Below are 21,307 nucleotides of genomic sequence, written 5' to 3'. Positions count from 1 at the left end.
AATCAATTCATGACAGAAGCTAGATTAAAAAAAACATTTGTGAGACTTTGTAAGGTTCAAAGGTTATACTTTATCCTTGTTAGCACTAGGAATTTTGAGTGGCAGTATCTCTATTATTGTGGGCTTTCATTGAGATTTAATAAAAACTTGCCAAACTTATTTAGGTGACTGCTTTTTAGAACGTTTTACATAAAGTTAATCAGGTAATTATGATTTGGGGAGCATCCACTAGAACAGAAGCATATCACATAATGACCTTTGAAAAAGGTAAAATGAATTTTTCTCGTTAGGTGATTAGAATACAGATATTTATTGTTCACTTAGCAGTATCAATTTAGGAAGCAACTCTAAAGTTCTTAAACACCAATTAATAGTACCTTATATAGGGATTTTTGCCTGTTAGAAATGATGTATAAGATCTACAAATCTCTAAAGAAAATTGTCTTGACAGAAAATTCTGCACCAGTTTCCTAGCAAACAGTGAGGATATTTATCAACTATTTCTGAAACATATATTTGTTATTCCATCAATATGTCATAAATTAGGATAACTCATTAAATTAGCCACAAAAGAATAATAGAAATTCAGAATTGGAAGGTCCTTTGGACTCCATCCACTCCTACTCATTTCATTTTAAAGCATGGGTTCAAAGGGTAAGTTTTTATAATGATGATATAAATAAGGGAATTCACTATAAAGTTTCTTCCCACAAAGATTTAAGTCTACTTAGGATGAGAGGATAAAATAGAACTGGAAATGGGATTTTATTGTACAGGGTACCTTCTGTAGTGTTTAGTCTTAGAGAGTTGTCTGGGGCATTGAGAGTTGATGTGCCTTGCCAAGATTCACAGTGCCACTGTATGTCAGAAGGGGTACATGAATCTGACTCCAAGACCAGCCCTCTGCTCACTATAGCTTGCTGTTTCTTTATGCTGAACTCTACCCTTTGCACATTGGAGATATAGAAGATATGGCTATGTTGTAATTTCTTCTAGTTGAAGAAAAAAGGAGTTAAATGACACTAGACAACTGACGTAAGAGAATTTTGCTATTAAAGTATTGATAAATTATGATTATTAACACAAAAAAGGTGTTTTAGGCTTTTAAAGGTGATATTCTATGAAAATATAAAGCCAGTATTTCTTACCAAATGTTTCTGTCTGATGTAATCTGCCCTTGTATTTACACAAGACATTTAGATTTCCTTGATGTTGCAAAGAATATTAGTCTCTTCTATTTTCTTTTCAGATGTATCCTTCTGTGATGGAAGATGATTGAAAACAAGGGGCCACGTGTAGCTGACTATTTTGTTGTAGCAGGGTTGACTGATATTTCGAAGCCTCTTGAAGAAGAAATTCACTTCAATGATGCATGTCATAAAATAGCTAAACCAAAAGAACCAATAACAGATGTAACAGTTATTATTAAATCTCTTGGGGAAGAAGTACCAAAGGGTTATACATGTATAGATGTTACCCCAACTGGATTATCAGCGGATCTCAATAATGGAAGCCTTGTTGGGCCACAGATCTACCTTTGTTATAGAAGAGGAAGAGATAAGCCTCCGCTCACTGATCTGGGGTATGTGTTTTTTAAAAAGTATTATGGCCAGCATTAAAAATCCAAGTTGTAGAATTTAAGAATTTTATTAATTAATAGGAGATGACCTGGTGGAAAAAAATTTTTATAACCCATTTACTCTTTTTATGGCATTTTTTCCTTATTCATTGCCTTTTCTCCCACTAAGTACCCACTGATGGTCATTCGTATCATCCCTGGAGTTAGAGAGAAAGCATCTCATTAGCTAATGTACACTAAGGTGTTATTGACTTAAATTGTTGTCTCTCCCATTTTTGAATTTTGAAAAAGGTCCACATGCCAGTTGAACATAGTCTTGTTAGTAATACTAGAATTTGAGGTATCATTACAGAAAGCTTATTTGGCACAGGACAGGAAGGGGAAGTGGGTAGGTATGCTTCTGTGTGATCTTTGCTTTGAACAGGTGGTGAGTTTGTGAATACTCTGAAGTAATCTTGTATTAGATGACAGGTAAACGAGAGCATTATAATAGCTATCATTAAGTATTAGAAAGGCTGGCTTGTGAATGAGTAATTAGCCTTACTTTACTTGGCCTCCAGGGAGGGCATAGTGATTGATGAATCTAACCAAGAACTTCCTTACAATTAGAGCTGTCCCAGATTGGGACAGGCTGCCTTTAGGTCTGGAGTTCCCATCAAAGATTTATTAGTGGAGACTATGTGGACTGAGATCCGGGCCTGGATATGTAGTCTGTACTAGGTAATCTTTATAGATTATCTTCCAACTCAGAGATTCTCTTGTTCTCTTGACTAATTTTGCTCAGTCTCTTGGTCTCAAAGAATTTATTCCTGACTCATACAAATTAAAATTTCCTTGGTTGCTAAAGTTGAATATGAATGTTTCCCCCTTATATTTTAATGTTTTCTGAAGAAATGAAATTAAGTTAAAGGCCTCCTTAAATTCATTCTTGCTTTATGACTCTCTAGTTTTATACCTTTTATGACAAAACAATTATTTGTATTTTTACTATGTACTATAGGATTCCATTACAACTTTTAAAATAGTTTCAAAATGAAAGCTTTTGCTACTTTGTTATATGTAAAATGTTAAATATTTATCAAATATGTCTTTATTAAAGTGAATCAATTATTCATATTCTAGCTGCTTTAAAGAGCTAAGAACAAGTGACCTTAGAACCTCATGAGACCCAGCTTCCGTGTCCCCCAAAAAGAATTCTATGATTCTCTTTTGTGTAGCACAATTTTCTCTCTTATTTAGTGTAAGAAAATAATGGGTTTTGCCAATGCCCAAAGGCCCGAGATCAAGGGGATTGATTTGGACTGATTGGATTGACTGAGTTTGATTGACTTTGCCTTATTCCTGTCCCAAGTGTAGGGAAAGCTAGCTAGGGTTTACTTATAAATTAGAAGCTTTAGCACCAGTTTTGGGGCATTAAGCATTTATTAGAAAAAAGAGAACCCCTGGGTCAGAAAGTTATGAAAAGACCTATCTAGCCTAGTGTTCCAGCCTTGCCTGGTTCTTCCTCAATTTTGCCACCACCAGCCTGTTCAAGAAACGAACTCCATGTGGAAGCCTCCTCTGCATCCCAAGGAGACGCAGTCCTTCCACACTGCTTCAAGCTAATTTGGTAGCATCACCGAAATCCATTGGTTCACTGGACTTGAAGGTGGTCCCGTGTTGAGGTCAGAGTCCAAAATCTCTGAGAACACACCCTCCTGAGGGCCAGGCAGGTGTGGCTTCAGTTAAATTAACTTTAAGTGAGTTAATCAGCCAAGTCAGTCAATCTCAGTCAATTTTCCTTAAAATTAAAAGGGAAATAATGAAATTTTGTTAATTTTGCTGGTTTAATACATTAGAAGATCAAAGTGTTCTGTTTATTTAAGTAAGGTTTGCTTTTATTTAATTTTTAGGGTCTTATATGACTGGAAAGAAAGAATAAAACAAGGCTGTGAAATTATTCAGACTACTCCACATGGTCGCCCTGCAACTATTAGTGGCAGTACCTCATCACAAAGAATTTATGTCACTTACAGGAGGGCCTCTGAGAGCATGACACAAAATACACTAGCTGTCACAGATATCTGTATTATTATACCCAGTAAAGGAGAAAGTCCACCACATACATTCTGCAAAGTTGACAAGAATCTCAATAATAGTATGGTAAGTTTTTGTATTTCACAAATGTTGACCATTAGATAATAGATCATTTTGGTCATAGCAGTCCATGAAGATTATCTACTAAGATATGGAGTGGTTGGAATATGTGTTTCTACAATTACTCTTATTGATAGTAACATTAATCTTTTGAGATCCTGAAAAAATTATCTTTCTATTTTGCTGATATACTTAGCCATTGCTTTCAAATGAATATTTATGTGCTATGTTTATAAAATGCTTCTTGAAGGTTGGGTATTTTATTTTAGGGAAGTAATTGAGTGTGGTCTAAGAAGGAACTTTTCTAAAATAATTTTAAAATTTCTTTCTTCATATGGCTAAACTACATAAACTATCTAACAATACTGATATACAAATTAACACCTGTTCAAAATCTAAGAGAATGTTTAAAATCTCACCTTTGTTACTTTAAAAAAGGGTAGTGGTGGTAAAATTGGTGGGGTTTTTTGTGGGATATTGTTACTCAGTATATTAGCCACAATCAGATATTTGTCTTCTCTTTACCTAACGATATGGGTGGCAGTAATAAGAATTATCCATAACTCAGAGAAGATAGATGAAAGAAAGCATTGATAAAAGTAGTGAGAACCCAAAGCAAATTTTGTGGGCCTAAACATGTTTTTAAAACTTAGCAAAATGACTGATTTAGAAGATTTGTAACTCACATATTTTGTCATGTAGTCATAGAAATGAAAGGTCTTTAAAGAGTTCAGAACCTTTGTCAATATATTAGGGCAAAATACTAAGATAATGAATTAATTGCAAATAATACCAAATATTAAATAGCAAAAAGTTGTGATCAAGAAGATATCAACAATTATTGACCCATATGCCTGCTTTCTCATCTTTATAAAATGTTTGCAAAATTATTATCACCAGTATTAGTTATTTTAAGAAAGAATTACCTAAAATGGATAGCCATCCAATATATGGCCTAAAAAGTTACAAATTTGAAAATTGTTCTCTATAGGCAAATGACTGTTTATTCAGATGATTTTTAAAAATCAGCTGCCATTAATACACTCCATTTCTAGAATACTCTATTCTGTTATTCTGTATGCATATTGTCCTGATTTGATAAATCTTGAAATCTTAATAAGGAAGGAGATAATGGTATTTATTGTGGTCTGACCAGTTGCAATCAATATGCAGTTTTAAAAATATATGTAGTAGCAACAGTAATTCAACCTCCACCAAAAATATGTTGGTCTAGCACAACAATTTGTTGTGTCTAGTATAACTGACAGATTGTCAATTATGTATATTCAGAATGTGTAACCTCATGTAAAATGTGTATTTTTTTATTTTAAGTTTACATCCAATTTGTGGCTGTCTTGACTCAAGATTTGAAGTAAATTGGGTTTTTTGTTGATAAGAACTATTTCGGTAGACTACATTTCTCTCACTATATTCCCTAGTTAGGGTTCAGCAATTTATCAAAAATATTCTAGATTTGCTTAGAATATTGAAATACCCATCCTATGAAATGAGCATATGTGTTCTTTGTTTTCTTGAAGCAATAAATCCACTTTTGGCAGAAAGGGTTCACATAGCAAAAAAGTAGAAGTTATCAACTAATTTTGTTTGAATTTCAGTCTGTTGAGATTTTTTTTTTAATCAAGTGGATTGTTCCAAGGAAGACCCTATTCTATGCCCTAAATGTCCATTGTTAAATACTCACTTTTTAAAACTAATTCTTTGTTATTATTCTGATCCATTATTGTCCTTGCTCAGCACTCCTTCACCCATTTAGTGAGAAAGGTGATAAAGAATATTATAAAGAACTCCCAGTATGTACATCTTTTGACTTTCATTTGTTTCCCTCCAATCTGGTGTTAAGCTTTAGTATAAACTAGAAACTGCCCTGTTTTAGAGAGAGATGGTCATTTCCAAGCAGCAAACAGTTGTCAAATAGTTATGCCTTTGAGCAGCTTTTGCTACCACTGACTTTGAGGAGAGTTTAGTTTATTTTAGTTCTTTGGCATAACTGGATAGAATTTATTTACAGTGGCTGATTTCCTACCTCACAACAGAGCCAAAAAAGTAGTTTGGGTAGACTCATTTTATTGAGTTTACACTTTGTGGGGTTCCAGGAAATTCTGTTTTGTTCCGCACTTGTCCTATATATATGCCATTCAATTTAAGGGAATTAGGGAGCATTGGGGATATGAATGTGAATGTGAAGAAATGACTGGTATATTTTCCTTTTCTTCTTATCCAAACCATTTACTGGAAGATTAGCCAGTATCAATAAAAGTTAGTTGCTTTTATTGTGATTATAACAGCAAAGCTTTCCCTGAAGAAGATTGCAAACACTGCCGGACTCAATTATTGTGTTGGTCAGTATTCCCAAACTGCCATTTTTTTCTTTAAATCTTTGTTTTAAGAGATAGTTCCCTGGGTATGAGATAGGGAGTGCTATGTTCAGAAATGTTGCTATAAAACAAAAAATATCAGTTTTTTAGAAAGCTTGCTGCCAATTCAGGCCTTCACTACTTCTTGCCTGGACTATTTCAGTAGTCTCCTGATTGTTTTCCATACATCCAATCCTTCTTTTCCCTACTCCATTCTCAGCAAAATGATGATCCTGAAGCATAGTCTGATTGTGTCACTTTTGCCCAAGGTGCTACAGTGACTCCCTATTGCTTTGAGAATAAAATACAAGATCCTTAGTTGGGTATTTAAAGCCCTCCATAATTTGGCCCTAGACTACCCTTCAGTCTGCTTTCATATTATTCCCTATTCTTGTATTCTGTGTTGCAGCCAAACTGTCCATTCTCTGGACACTACAGCCTATTTCCCACCTCATTGTCCAGGGTTACCTCTGCCCAGAACATTCTGTCTCTTCATCCCATAGCTTCAAGGTTCAGCTCATGTGCTGCCTTCTGGCTAAGGCTTTTCCTGACCACCACCAGCACCCCAGCAATTACTTCATAGATATTTTATTTTTACTTGTCTATGTATACAATATAGTAACTATGGCAATAAATTTAGACAGGAAGACCTCTGTTCAAACATAACCTCTGTTACTTATTCTGGTGCCCTCTAGAGCCAATGTGATATAGTTGAAATAACACTCATTATGGAGTCCAAGGACTTGAATTCTAATCCCAGCCTTGTCAGTCACTGCCTGTGTTACCTTGTGCTATTCATTCAATTTCTCTGTGTCTTAGTTTCCTCTATGTAAATGAAGGGGTTGTATCTAATGACCTCTAAGGTCCCTTCTAGCTCTAAATCTATGTTCCTATGACCTTGTGTTTATTTCTCTCTTGTTGTTTAATCATAGCTGTCTCTTTATGACCCTGTGAACTGTAGCATTCCAGTACTGTTCATGGTATTTTCTTGGCAAGGATACTGGAGCAGTTTGCCATTCCCTTTTCCAGTGGATTAAGGCAAACAAAGGTTAAGGGTCACACAGCTATTTAGTGTCTGATATCAGATTTGAATTCAGGTCTTCCTGACGCCAGGCCCAGTACTCTATCCATTGAGCCATCTAGCTGCCCCTTATTTCTCCCTAGTAGAATGCAAACTTCTTAAGGGGAAGGTCTATTTAGTTTCTGTCTTTGTATCTCCAGAATCAATGACAATGACTGACATATATTACATACTTAATAAATGCTTGTTGAATTGTGAGTTTAAAATAAGTGGTAAACATTAAACAAGCTTAAAATAAAAATGAAAACTTTGGGGTTTGGGGGGCTATTATGTCTCAATGTCTAAACATCTTATTTTTTTTTAAATGGGCTGTGATGTTATAAGAAGAGAAATGTTTTTGGTTTTGTTATTTTGGTGCAATTTCATTTGAGGGACATGTTTTAGAGACTGGCAGATATCCCAAGTTGAAAAGCAGAAATGAATTCTTCTTTTCATTTCATTTTCATTTTCTTTTTTTTTTTTGTGAGGCAATTGAAGTTAAGTGACTTTCCCAAGGTCACACAGCTAGTAACTGTCAAGTGCCTGAGACCAGATTTAAAATCAGGTCCTCCTGACTCCAGGTCCAGTTTTCTATCCACTGTGCCACCTAGCTGCCTCTTAATTTTCTTTTCTTGATAGGAATTAAAAAAAAAAAGAAAAAATGTAACTAGATAATGTTAGAATTAAATTATATTAAATCATGAGTAATGGTACATCTTACAACCCATTCTGCTTTTCATCCAGTGCCATACTTGTCCATGTCCTTCCATTGTTCTAGAGTACTTTATCTAGATCTTTTAATTTCAGAGATTTCAGAGATTCTAGTAAAAGAAAGACTAACTATTTCTTGCCCTCCCTTTATGACTGACCTACTGCCTTTTCTAATCATGCATTTCCTGGATAATCGGTCACCACTTCTTACACATAGTTCATCACTGGCAATGTTTTTTTTACCATTACCTTTCAGCCTCACACATTCGTTGCCTTGCATTTCTGACTATGGTATTATTTTAGAAAAATTTCAGTTAAAAATGATGGTAGGCTCATCAGAGTGGGCTCAAGGAGGGAATAACACACACACCCAATTGGGAAGAGTGATCTATTTAACCCTACAGGAAAGTAGGAGGGGAAGAGGATAAGGAGGGAAGGGTGAATGAAGGGAGGGTAGAGGGGGAGGGGGCAGTCAGTAGCAAAACACTTTTGAGGAGGATTAGAGCAAAATAAGATAGACAACAGAGTAAATATCATTGGAAGGGAATAGGATGGAGGGAAATAGTTATGATGATTGACTACAATGTCAAAACATATGGTACCTACCCTGCTGGGCTATTGTGAAGAAAATTCTCTGTCAAGTTCAAAGTACTATATAAAAATTATGATGAACAGTATGCTACCAGAAAAACCTGGAGAGACCCACGTGAACTGAAGCAGAGAGAAATGTACTGTATACAAAATAACAGAATTAATGTAAGATGATCTTCTGGGAAGCACGTGGTTATCTTCAGCAAGACAACGATCCAATATAACTCTGAATAACTTATGAAAATTGCAGTCCATCTACAGAGAAAGAACTGATGGTATCTGAAAACGGACTGAAACACATTTTTTTTTTGACAATTCATTAATCTGAAGTTTTGTCTTTATCTGTTTTCTCTCACAACCTTTTTTTCCCCCAGGGCAATGAGGGTTAAGTGACTTGCCCAGGGTCACACAGCTAGTAAGTGTCAAGTGTCTGAGTTTGGATTTGAACTCAGGTCCTCCTGAGTCCAGGGCCAGTGCTTTATCCACTGGACCACCTAGCTGCCCCCCAATTCATACCTTTTTTAAAAAACCTTTTAATCTTCTCTTCAGGATTTACCCTCCAAAGCTGAAGTTTGTTTTGCTTGTGATTATTATGTCCTGGTTTTATCTTCCCTTTTAACTTCACCTCTATCCCCATAACTTTCCCTGTTGAGTTTCATGTATTTCTCCACCAAAGTGTGTGTGTGTGTGTGTGTGTGTGTGTGTGTGTGTACACGCGCGCATGCATGTGTGCTCAGGCACACACACACGCACTCCCTCCTTTGTCTGGGTCAGATGACCCTTCCTCCAAACTTTGTTATATGTTTGCATACTAGTTCTATCACCTTCTTTATCCTTTTCACATTAGTGTCTTCCTTCTACTTTCCCTTTTCTTTTCCATCTTAAAACCAGCAGAACAGAACTACTCCTCCTCCAGGTAGATTTGTCTTATTTAACTTAGTATCCTTTGACGACAAAGTTCTGAAAGAACACTTGTTTTTCCTCCCTTATTTAGATTGTTAGGTCTTCATCAGTAAGTCATTAAACAAGTATGAGCACATTTACCATGTTTCAGGCACTATGCTAAATTCTAGGACTGTGATGAAAGGCAAAAACATAGTCCCACCTTCTAGGAACTCACATTCTTTATTTTTCCAATCTTAATAGTATTTTATTTTTTCAAGTTCCATGTAAAGATAGTTTTCAACATTTGTTTTTATAACATTTTGAGTTCCAAATTTTTCTCCCTCCCTCCCCAAGACAGAAAGAAATCTGATATAGGTTGTGTATGTACAATCATATTAAAAATATTTCCGCATTAGTCATGTTTTGAAAGAAGAATGAGAGCAAAAGGGAAAAACCTAGAAAAAGGAAAAAAAAGTAAAAATAATATGGTTCAATCTGCATTCAGATTCCACAGTTCTTTTTTCTGGATGTGGAGAACATTTTTCATCACGAGTCCTTTGGAATTCTCTTGGATCATTGTATTGCTGAGAAGAGCTAAGTTTATCACAGCTGATCATCACACAATGCTGCTGTTACTGTATACAATGTTCTCCTGGCTCTGCTCACTTCACTCAGCATCAGTCCACTTAAATCTTTCCAGTTTTTTCTGAAATCTGCCTCTTCATTGTTTCTTATGGCACAGTAGTATTCCATTACATTCATATACCACAACTTGTTCAACCATTCCCCAGTTGATGGGCATCCCCTCGATTTCCAATACTTTGCCACCACAAAGAGTGCTACTATAAATATTTCTGTACATGTGGGTCCTTTTCCCTTTTCTATGATCTCTTTGGAATAGAGACTCAGCAGTGGTATTGCTAGGTCAAAGGGTATGCACAGCCCCATAGCCCTAGGGCATAATTCCAAATTGCTCTCCAGAATGGTTGGATTGGTTCACAACTCCACCAAAAATGGATTAATGGAACTCACATTCTAATGAGAAAGACAACATGCAAATAATTGTACATACAAGATATATAATGTGTAGATGAAAGGTAATCTCAGAGTGAAGATTCTAATAATAAATCTAACAATAAGAAAAGTAAAGGTTGCTAGCATTTGCATAGTATTTTAAGATTTGTAAAATGCTTTCCAAATATTGTTTCATATTGTCCTCACAATTTTTCTTAGAAGTAAATGCTTTTAATATCCTCAGTTTACGGATGAACCATAAGAAACTGAGTCAGAGGTCAAATGACTTACCCAGGGTCACATAACAACTAAGTGTTTGAGACCAGATTTGAACTCAGGTCTTTATGACTCTAAGCCCAGTGCTCTATCCACTGTGCCCCTTTATTACCTCTAGTAGTGGAATGAGATGAGAAAAGGCCTCTTGCAGGCAATGGCATCTGAGCTAAATCTTGAAGAATGCTAAAGAAAGTAAGAGTTGTACATAAGGAATTTGAACATTCCAGGCATGAGAAACAACTCTTAAGAAGGCACTGAGGAAGGAAATCTGGTATTGTATGTGAGGAACAGCAAGGAAACCAGTGTAACTGGATTATAGAGTGTGGGAAGTAAAGAAAGGTAGGAAAGGACTTCATTGTAAAGAGGTTTTAAAGATAAATGAAGAATTTTCTATTTGATCCTTGAGGGAGCCACTGGAATTTATTGAGTAGAGGAGTGACGCAGTTAGATCTGTTCTTTAGGAAAATCATTTTAGAAGCTGTGTGCACAAGTAGGAAGACAGTTGAGGTAGGAAGATCAATTAGGAGATTCACAATAGTTTGGGCAGATACAAAAATGTTTATAGCAGCTTTTTTATGGTGGCAAAGAATTTGAAATTGAGGGGATGTCCATCATTTGGGGAATGGCTGAACAAATTGTAGTATATGATTGTAATGGAATATCATCGTGATATAAGAAATGACAGGAGGAGTGGTTTCAGAAAACTTGGGAAATCTTATATAAGCTGATGCAAAGCAAACAGAACCAGAACACCGTACACAGTGATAGCAATATTTTAATGATGAGTAACTGTGAAAGACTTAGCTATTCTGATCAATACAGTGATCCATGACAATTCCAAAGGCCTCTTGATGAATAACTGATGAACCTCTGAGTACAGATTAAAACGTCATTTTTTTAAACTTTATTTCTCTTGTTTTGCAATATGGAAATGTTTTACATGACTTCACATGTATAACAGATATTAAATTGCTTGCCTTCTTGAGAAGGGCATGAGGACAGGAGGGAGGGAGAAAATTTGGCACTGAAATTTTTTTAAATATTAAAAAATTAAAATGAAAAAACAACAATTCTTCCCCACTGCCACTACAAAAAAAAGTCTAGCCAAGAAGAGATGAGGTTCTCTGGTGCTTATGTAAATTGTACAAGGGGACATATAAGAGAGCTACTGTAAAAGTCAAAATGACAAGATTTGACAACAGAATGGACATGTTGGGTGAATTTAAGTGAGGAATCAAGGATGACACTAAGGGTATGAGCCTGTGTGAGTAGGATATGGTGCTACCTTCAGCAGTCACAGAAGGAGAAAGAGTTTGAGGGAAAAGAGGAATTTTATTTCACTCATTGATGCTTAGAGGACACCTAGTTAGAGATATCCAGAAGTCAGTAATATATGACTTTAGCTCAGGAGAGACTACAGCTAGATATATAGATTTTGTATCATTTTCACAGAAAGTAATAATTGAACCCATGGAAGCTAAGGAGATCACCAATTGAGGAAGTAGACAGGTAAGAGAAGAGGGCCCAGTACAGAACCTTAGAGGATACCCCCAGTTAGTGAGAATGACCTGGATGAAGATCCAGCAGAGGGGAGTAACCAGACATGTAGGAGGAGAACCAGGGGAGAGCCTGTATCACAGAAATCTGGGGAGTCTATGAAGAAGATGATGATCTACATATCAAATGTTACAGAGAGGTCAAAGAGGATTAGGATCGAGAAAAGGTACAAGATTTGGGGTAACTTTGGAGAGAACAGTTTGAGATGAATGAGGAGGCTGAGCTGCAGAGGATTTAGAATAGAGTGAGAGGAGAGGAAGGGAAGGCACCAAGTATAGAGGGCTTTTCCAAGGAGAGATGCTAGTGGAAATGTCTGGGTCAAGTGAGGTTTTTTTTTTTAAGGATGTAAGAGATATAGTCTTATTTGTAGGCAGCAAGAAAGAAGCCAAAAGGGAGAGATTAAAGGATAGGGCATTAGAATAGGAGGGAGGGAGAAAATTTGGAACTGAATTTTTTTAAATCTTAGAAAATAAAAATTAAAAACCAATAATTCTTCCTAACCACCACTACTAAGACATTCCTGGAGCTTTTCCTTTTGGAGTTTCTTTCAAGAGATGTTCTATGGATTCTTTCTGTTTGTTTGCCCTCTAACAATAAATTTGGTTAGTTTTCAGTTATGATTTCTTGAAGTATTGTTCCCAGACATTTTTTTTGTGGGGCCATGGGGGTTAAGTGACTTGCCCAGGGTCACACAACTAGTAAGTGTCAAGTGTCTGAGGCTGGATTTGAACCCAGGTACTCCTGAATCCAGGGCCAGTGTTTTATCCACTGCGCCACCTAGCTGCCCCCACCCAGACATATTTTTAATCATGGTTTCCAGGAAGTACAATGATTTTTAAATTATCTTTTCTTGATCTGTTTTCAAGTTCTTTGTTTTTAATAAATGTCTTATATTTTCTTCCAACTTTTTCATTTAAAAAAGGTTTTGTTCTAATTTTCTATATTGCATCATGGAGTTATTAATTCCTGTTTGATATGCTCTAATTTTCAGGAAGTTAGTCTTTATGGAAATACCATTTTTTCCTTTAAGGCTTTGCTTGCAGTTGGTGTGGTTATTCTTTTCTGGGCTAAATTTTGGATATCTCTAGATCTTTAATACTTCTAGATAATAGTGTCTTCTGTTTGCTCATATCCAACTTTAATTCTTAGTATAACTTTGTGTCATGTTCAGACTCTGTCCCCAGCTCCTTTTTCGGGGGCGGGTGGAGGGGATGAGGTTAGCTTTGTTTGATCTCATCCTTGGTCGCCTAAGTCCCAGTTTTGACCTCTACTTCCTGTGATGTGTCTATGCTAAGAACACTGCTAGGTTTTGGTTCTCCTTGGATCTACTGCTTTGTTTCTTTCAAGGTCCACACAGTAGGTTTCTTACCACAAAGAAATTTTTGTCATGGGCACCCCCTATTCTTGCAGCTTCCAAATGAATACGGAGATTTGTATACCATAGAATTGTCCCTTCTTTGCTTACATTAAGAGGTTTCTGCCTTGTGTAACTGTTCTGGCACTGGTTTTTCTGGCAGGTCTCTTTTCCTTTTACCTTCTAGTGGGCTTCCAGATCAATGGATGAAGTGATTGTAGTTTTTCCTTGTATTTCTTGATCATTTTTTAGAATGGCATTGTTTTAAAGTTTTTGCTAGAGTAGGTGTGTAGGAGTTAGGCTGTCTGCTTTTGTTCAAGCAGCTATCTTCCAGCTTAGCTAAATTTGGAGAAAATAATAACCAGTGTTGGCTATGAGGTGATGAAGCTTTTTTTTTTTTTGGCTACATGACATACATTCTACTAAGACTTAGAAAGGATTATAATCTATAAATGGAGTAAGTACCCACAATAGCAAATCTGGTGAAGTATTGAGATATATATGGATAAATAATATGTTACAAAATTAATTGAGAATAAATTTTGGATGATCTACTTTAATTTATCCTCACTAGAATCCTTCAATAAATATAGATAAAAGAAAATTGCTTATGTGTGTTGACTGTTTACTAAAATTAATGCTTTGAATTTTATTTTAAGGATCATTAAATAATCAAATATCTAGCTTATTAGTATAATTAATTTCTTATGATTATTTATTAAAAGTAACTCTAAGAATTTTGTCTTATTCAACCAGTTTTCCTACCTACAGTTTTAACTTATAATAAAAACTTATTGTGGTCTAGTTTTGTTTTAAAGCATTATGATTCTTCTAAATCAGAACAGTAAAATGACTGTTTTTTTTAAAAGGTAATATTGACAGAGAAAAATGTTATTTTAATTTTTAAAATAAATTTTTTGTCTTTTGTTTCTATATTGCTTAAAATTTCCTCTATATTCCTCTCTCTACCCTTTCCAGAGAGCCATTCCTTATAAAAACAAAAAATAATTATAAAAAGAAAAAGAGAAAAATCAATAAAATCTATACTGTAAAAATTTTAAAATTTTGAAAAAACCTGACAATATATGCAGGAGTCCACACTCAAAGATTTACACCTCTTTGGTCCTTTGCAAAGAAATTGGAGAAACATTTGTTTTCTTATCTCTTCTTTGAGACCAAGTTTGTTCTTAGTAATTTAATGACATTCATTTAAAAATTTTTGTAGTGGTTATTGTTTTCATTTACCTTATTGTCTTGTGCATAGTTTTGGGGGGGGGTTGTACTGGTAAATTGTATTTCTTTTTTTCTTTTTTTTTTTCATGTTTCAGAGGGAGGTTTAATTATCCCGATACAAATATACATCAAAGTTGCTCAATGAAAGACATCAAGGTCTTTGAAGTCCACTCTGAGCATTTCACATTTGTGTCCGATCAGGATTCCCCGAGAAGAGCAGTCCCCAAAAAGTCCTCCATCCCTAGACCATAAGATTGAAAAGATAGCTTAATTGTCCTTCTTAAATTTGCCATTGATGTATGGTACCCAATCCAGAATCAGACGCCAGTCAGTGGCCCAAATCAGCCCCACAGCACCAACAGTACCCCATGTACCTGCAGTGGGAAGCCAGTATTTGACCAGCTCCTTGAAGCGTGGCCCCTTGTTCAGCATTGTTGCCCTGCTCGCCTCAGGGCCGGCTCTGCCCGCAAGTTAGCCTATCAACTGGTCTGCCTCAGGGTCACCCCGGTCCTCAGCCACAGGACGCACCGGGCAGGCGCCACCCAATTGTATTTCTTTTTTAAAGGCATATTAGACTTTTTGATTGGTTTTGGAGATTTTTTTTTCTCTTCCTCATTTTCTTTTTTTAAAAGTTTTTTTGTTATGGGGGCAACTAGGTGGCGCAGTGGATAAAGTACCAGCCCTGGATTCGGGAGGACCTGAGTTCAAATGTGACCTCAGACACTTAACACTCACTAGCTGTGTGACCCTGGGCAAGTCATTTAACCCTCACTACCCTGCAAAAAAAAAAGTCTATCATGAATTTAACAAAATACTACCAAGATGACCAAGTAAAATGGAAGAACAAAAAAGAAATCCATTGCTGCATCTTAAGTAATGAGTTGCTTAGGAAATTATGATAAGATTTTCCTTAAATAATTCTATTTTATTAAGTTACAAAGGTTTGGTTTTTTTTTTTTCTAGTGGGGATCAGCAGTGTATTTATGTTATAAGAAGTCTGTGGCAAAGACTAATACTATATCCTACAAAGCTGGTAAGTGTCTTACAAGTTTTTAGATGGCATTTCATGTTATAGAATTAATTGGGTAGTTAGTGGAATATTAATCTATAAGAGGAATGTTTTTCCTAAGTCTGATTTAAATTGGTGTGAGTCTCCTACCTGTTAAATGTTGAATTTCTTTGTAGTTTTTATTTGTCCACATAGTAGCTTATTCAGTAGACTTTTTCCCACATTAAATTTTTTAAAGTCTCATATCAGAATTAACTGGAAAGCTAATTTATATATCTATAATAATAGTGGTTGATGTTCATGTGGCATAAAAACTTTGACTTAAATATGTGCTTTTACTTTTGTAAGATAATATTTTAATTCCCCAGAGATTTAGAAGTCTTATCCTAATGAGTATGGTATTTTTCCAAAGGACAAATGTACTCAGTACTTTAGTGGCTTCATGATTATATCAGGGTGTCTTATGCTCCCTCTACCAATGCACATTACATCTTGTCATCATATCCAATTCTTTTCTTTGTCTTTTCCATAAATCCTCAACACACTGTGATACTTTCTTGTACTTTTTTTAATACCTTGTTTTTCATTCTCGTATGACTGACCCATATTCTTTTCAAGTCATATATAGTCTCACTAAGTTTCCACTCTTTAAAAATCTTTTTCTCTTTGAAATACCCTGGGAATTGGTCACTTAAAGTCTTTAAAATTGCTTCTATTACATTTGGTCAGGTCTTTTCTGATTTCAACTTCTTAACTGCTATTATCATTTCCTCAACTGTACCAGGTCCTTAATGTGATCTAAATATGATAGTTCTCCTATTTCCACTGATGAGAATAAAATGCTGTCACAGGTAGATTTGTTTAACTTTATGATATTTGTCCTTTTAAATTAACCTGAAAATGTTCTTTGTGTAACCTATCTTAGCTAGGGAAGTCTCCCACAAATCTCTGGCAGCTAATTTTCTCTTAACTGCATTTCAGTGCCTTGTGTGATGATAACTCATCATGATTTTACATTGCCCCACTCCATGATCTTTTACAAATAAATTTAGATACTAAATTGGTGTTTTTCCTAGTTTTCATCCCTCTTTACTTGTCAAAAAGGTTAAACATTTTCTTGTTGAGGTAGTATCTAAGCTCTTTTGGCCTAGGGACTTTTTTTTTTGATTGGTTAAAAACTTCTCTAGTAAATAATGATTGTCTATGTTTTTACTTTTGTCTGTTTCCTATTTTTAAAAGTAGATAAGTTGTTTAAACACATAAGGTTGGAGCTTCTATAAACCCACTGAGTGTCTGCTTGTCTTTAACCTTTTATTTTGATAATTACCTTGACCTTTGTTACCAGTGAAAAACCTGATTGTACACTGAAAGCCTATTCTGAAGTGACTGCTAAATCTGTAATTGGTCATTTCCTGTCTAGAATATAGTCAACTTCATTTATGGTGTTATCTGGTGCTTGATTATGTTTATTGTCTTGCAACTCTCTTCTTAAAAAAATATTCCTATGTATATTCATTTCCTTAGTAGTCTGCCACCCTCTGCCTTTTTCATCTCTTAAATCCAAACTTGTTTTGTCCAAAATTTTTCCCATCTTGCCCTCTACCCAGTTTCACATTAAAGTCATAGAGAATTAAAGTATATGTTGATTTAAGTTGGGAGATTTTATTGGGCTCTTATGATATGGTGGAATTTTTTAAGTTGGAAGCAAGTTTAGAAATCAGCTAGTCTAATCTAATTTTATAAATGAGGAAAGCAAAGCCTAGAAAAGATAAACAAATTGGCCAAGGTCACAAAACTTTATCCTAGGATTTGAACCCAGGTCTTCTGACTCCAAATCCAGTGCTCTTTCTACTATATTCTGTCTTGTCTTTTCCATATAATGAATGTTGGCACATAAACCAGAATATCTTCTTGCTAATCTGTTTTGCTGCTGTTTAGCATCAACACTGCAAAGCAAAATGATCAAGTATTCCATGGAATGATATGTAGGAGGACATCAACTCCACCAACCTTCTATTCACCACTATAGAGAGCCTGTCAGTTATCCTTCAACTTTCTGCCTTTATGCTGACAACATAAATGATTCTTCCAGTAACTGACTGATTCATAACTTTGTCTAGTGGCCGGCCTCAATTGTACTAACTATTGAATTAATATTAGTCGTTTGGAACACTGTGGTTCTTAACCCCCTCTACCTCTCTTTCTCCTACCTCCCACCTTCATTGGGATAACAGAAAGGGGTGACATAGGATTGAAAACCATTTTGTGGTTTTGTCCATTTTGTAAATTGCCATGATTCCCACCTCCAACTCCCCCAAATTCATTACCTCATAGTCAGCTTTCTGCTGATGAGGCTCTTCAACCTCAGGTATATTGGTCGTTATATATATAGTTTGTTGATAGGTTCATATTCTTAGGTTTTCCAGCTTGGTATAGCTTGCCAGCCTGCATATTACACTCTAAGACTTTCAGGACCACTGTCCCCCCTAGAGAATAGGACTTTGTGAGATCCTTTTTTGATATATAATTGGGACATATTGAACTACGTTCTGTTTTCATTGTAATTGTATCTCAACAAGTCTAAGTGCTTTTCTCCCTGAAAAACTTCCTCGAAAATATTATGCCCCCAAAATTATGAAATTGAGAACCAAAAGAAACATGGTGTAACTTACATGAACTGATAATCAATGGACATTTATTAAATGCCTCCTATGTGTCAGGTGTTGGGATATAAATAGGAAAGTGAGATAGTCCTTGCCCTCAAGGAGCTCAACATTTAGTAAAATAAGGGATAGGGGATAGAAAATCTTGAAGTATGAAGTGAATAGCATATATAATGACTACAGTAATGTAAGTGAAAACAACTCTACAAAAGTTTGTATCTAATTCATCATAATGACAAATTCCTAGAGAAATGATAATTGAAATCCCTTTATTCTTTCAAGTACAGAGACTATGATAGTCAAATATGACATTTGCTGTCAGAATACCATCACCATGTACTGGTTGATTTTGCTTAAATGTTTTTCTTTGTTTCAAGAGAGGGTGCAACAGTATGGGGAGAAGTTAAGGAAAGTTACTGTGGCTTAAAAAAATGGTAACAGTAAAAAAATATTTTAAGAAAGAAAACCTTTTTCTCTAAGCCCACCTTCCTGGCTACTAGAGGCAAGATAGCATTTGATGTATCCCCAAGACAAAAATATCAAATCTCTCACCAGATTTGCTGCTGCTTCTTTCAAGATCTTTTTTATAGTCATCTATTTTTCTCTATCTCTGGTCTAGAACATTTCTTCTTGGCTTCTCTCATTTCTATACCACTCCCATTTAGTCAGTTTTATAAGCTATTGCCAAAGCCATCTTTGTGATTAATGGGTTGTTACCTTGTTACCTTCACCTTAAAACCCTAGGGCGGCTCCAATCGCCTTCATTATTCAATTTAAGCTTCTTGTCTTCAGCTTTAACACTTTCTCACTGACCAGCCCAGATTAACCTCTTTCTGAATTTCCCTGCCCTTTTCTCCATTCTATTCATATTGACCTACTTGTCATGCCCTTAGTCTGGTTTCCTATTTTCAGCTCTACATACCTTCTTTTATGTATTTTTGTACTCTTGTAGTTATATATTTGTACTTTTGTGAAGGACAACAACCAACCAACCAACTCTTGATCTATAAACAAGAATTTTCTGCTTTCTTATCTGTTTATTTCCTTCCTTTGGACACTACAGTAGTTTTCCATTGCCTTTCAGATTAAATTAAAACTCCTAACAATGGGCTTTTTAAATCTCCATAGGTTGAGTCTCTTACCCATAAAATCTCTTGCTTCTACCCACCCAACATTCTTCATTGATCAGACATGTGTTACCATGCATAAATGGAAGATGTTAATGAACTGTGAAAAAGATACAGACTTGTAGCCAAATTTAAAATATATGTTAAAAAAATAAAAAATAGGGGGTGGCTAGGTGGCGCAGTGGATAAAGCACTGGCCCTGGATTCAGGAGTAACTGAGTTCAAATCCGGCCTCAGACACTTGACACTTACTAGCTGTGTGACCCTGGGCAAGTCACTTAACCCCCGTTGCCCCACAAAAACAAAACAAAAATTTTTTAAAATATATTTTAAAGCTACAAGTACACACTGAGACCAAGGAAGGGACACATATATGCCCCAAACTTAAGAGCCAGATCTTTATCATATTTCCTTTAGCTCCTAGAATGTAGTTGGTACATGATAAGTAAAAAGCAGCCTATTAATAGTAAGAATTGTAAGGGTTTATAGGAATTTGGCTTTATAAAATTCTGTTATAGTGTCATAGAATGAACTTTGTTAAAGTGCTTTGACTTTTTAACATCTAAGCATTTAAGCGTTTGATCATGTATAAAATTAAGAAAGAATGAGTTCAGTAGTTTTTCATAACTGTTGAAGCATTTTTTTTAGGTTTAATATGCAGATATCCTGAAGAAAACTATGAGTCATTCCCATTACCAGAATCGGTTCCCCTCTTTTGCTTACCAATGGGGGCAACTATTGAATGTTGGCCATCAAATAGCAAATACCCTCTTCCTGTTTTTTCTACATTTGTGTTAACTGGAGCTTCTGCTGAAAAGGTACTGTCACTGGACAAAATTATAGCTATGAATTTTGTGTAAATTTTCACATCTTTGGTTTTTACTCTGTAGGAATGCATGTTACAAAATAAGCAAGTGGTGAAATTAAGGTTATTACAGATAATGCTGTTTTCCTTTTTTTTTTTTAACATAAGGTTGTTAGGCAGTAGTATAGTAATGAAAGGTGTTAATAATTAGAGGGTAAGCATTAGAGCCTGGAATACCTGGGTTCAAATTCTGCCTTGTGGCATATACCAGATTTGTGACCATAGGCAAGTCAGCATAATCTCTTAGTGTTGCAGGAAATTCTTTAAGACTATTAAAATGCAGGTGAGTTGCTCATCTCTGTGAATGGAGTTTCCATGTGAGAGTTCTCTATACCTATAAAATCACAGGTCAAGACCAGGAAAAATGTGGGTAAAGCAACCAAGACATTTCTAGATTTGGCAAAGAAATAATTCTGTCTCTCCAGACTCTTCTATGCCAATATGATAAAAGTTTTTACAATCACAGCTTATTTCAGTAAGACCAATGCTAGCAAAGGTCACATCCTTCATTGACATGCTTCCTCAAAAAATAGCTTATATATTGACACAGAAATATTGGCAGAATCTAGAGCTGTACTTTCACTGTTTCCACTTCTCTTCCCATGCTGTGAAATTGTTTTTATAGGTCACTTTTTTTTTTGCAGGGCAGTGGGGGTTTAGTGACTTGCCCAAGGTCACACAGCTAGTAAGTGTCAAGTTTCTGAGACCAGATTTGAACTCTGGTCCTCCTGAATTCAGAGCTGGTATTTTATCCACTGTGCCACCTAGCTGCCCCCCAAATGTCACTTTAAAAAAAAATAATTTTGGCAAGACAGTTTTCACTTTAAAAAAAAAAATGCAATATAACTTTTCTTAAGAGTCCACAGCAGGGC

At 35.6% G+C, this 21,307-nt stretch overlaps 2 protein-coding genes across 8 annotated transcripts in view; one reads left to right on the top strand and one right to left on the bottom strand.

Moving 5' to 3' along the window:
• The window catches only part of DENND4A (DENN domain containing 4A), a 135,882-nt gene that overhangs the window by 47,581 nt on the left and 66,994 nt on the right, over positions 1-21,307 (top strand). For all 7 annotated transcript variants that reach the window (XM_043982246.1, XM_043982251.1, XM_043982250.1 and 4 more), the window contains 4 exons: positions 1,250-1,582; positions 3,472-3,721; positions 15,735-15,804; positions 20,219-20,388. In XM_043982246.1, the coding sequence (XP_043838181.1) occupies positions 1,272-1,582; positions 3,472-3,721; positions 15,735-15,804; positions 20,219-20,388 (801 nt within the window). In that variant the 5' untranslated portion in view covers positions 1,250-1,271. The remainder of the gene's footprint in view (positions 1-1,249; positions 1,583-3,471; positions 3,722-15,734; positions 15,805-20,218; positions 20,389-21,307) is intronic.
• On the bottom strand, positions 14,985-15,203 carry LOC122740273 (cytochrome b-c1 complex subunit 10-like). Its single transcript, XM_043982252.1, has one exon. The coding sequence runs from the start codon at positions 15,201-15,203 to the stop codon at positions 15,039-15,041; it is 165 nt and encodes a 54-aa protein (XP_043838187.1). The 3' UTR covers positions 14,985-15,038.

This window comes from Dromiciops gliroides, chromosome 2, assembly GCF_019393635.1.
Source record: "Dromiciops gliroides isolate mDroGli1 chromosome 2, mDroGli1.pri, whole genome shotgun sequence".
Classification (NCBI taxonomy): Eukaryota; Metazoa; Chordata; class Mammalia; order Microbiotheria; family Microbiotheriidae; genus Dromiciops; species Dromiciops gliroides.
This window is presented reverse-complemented; position numbering and strand designations above follow the sequence as displayed.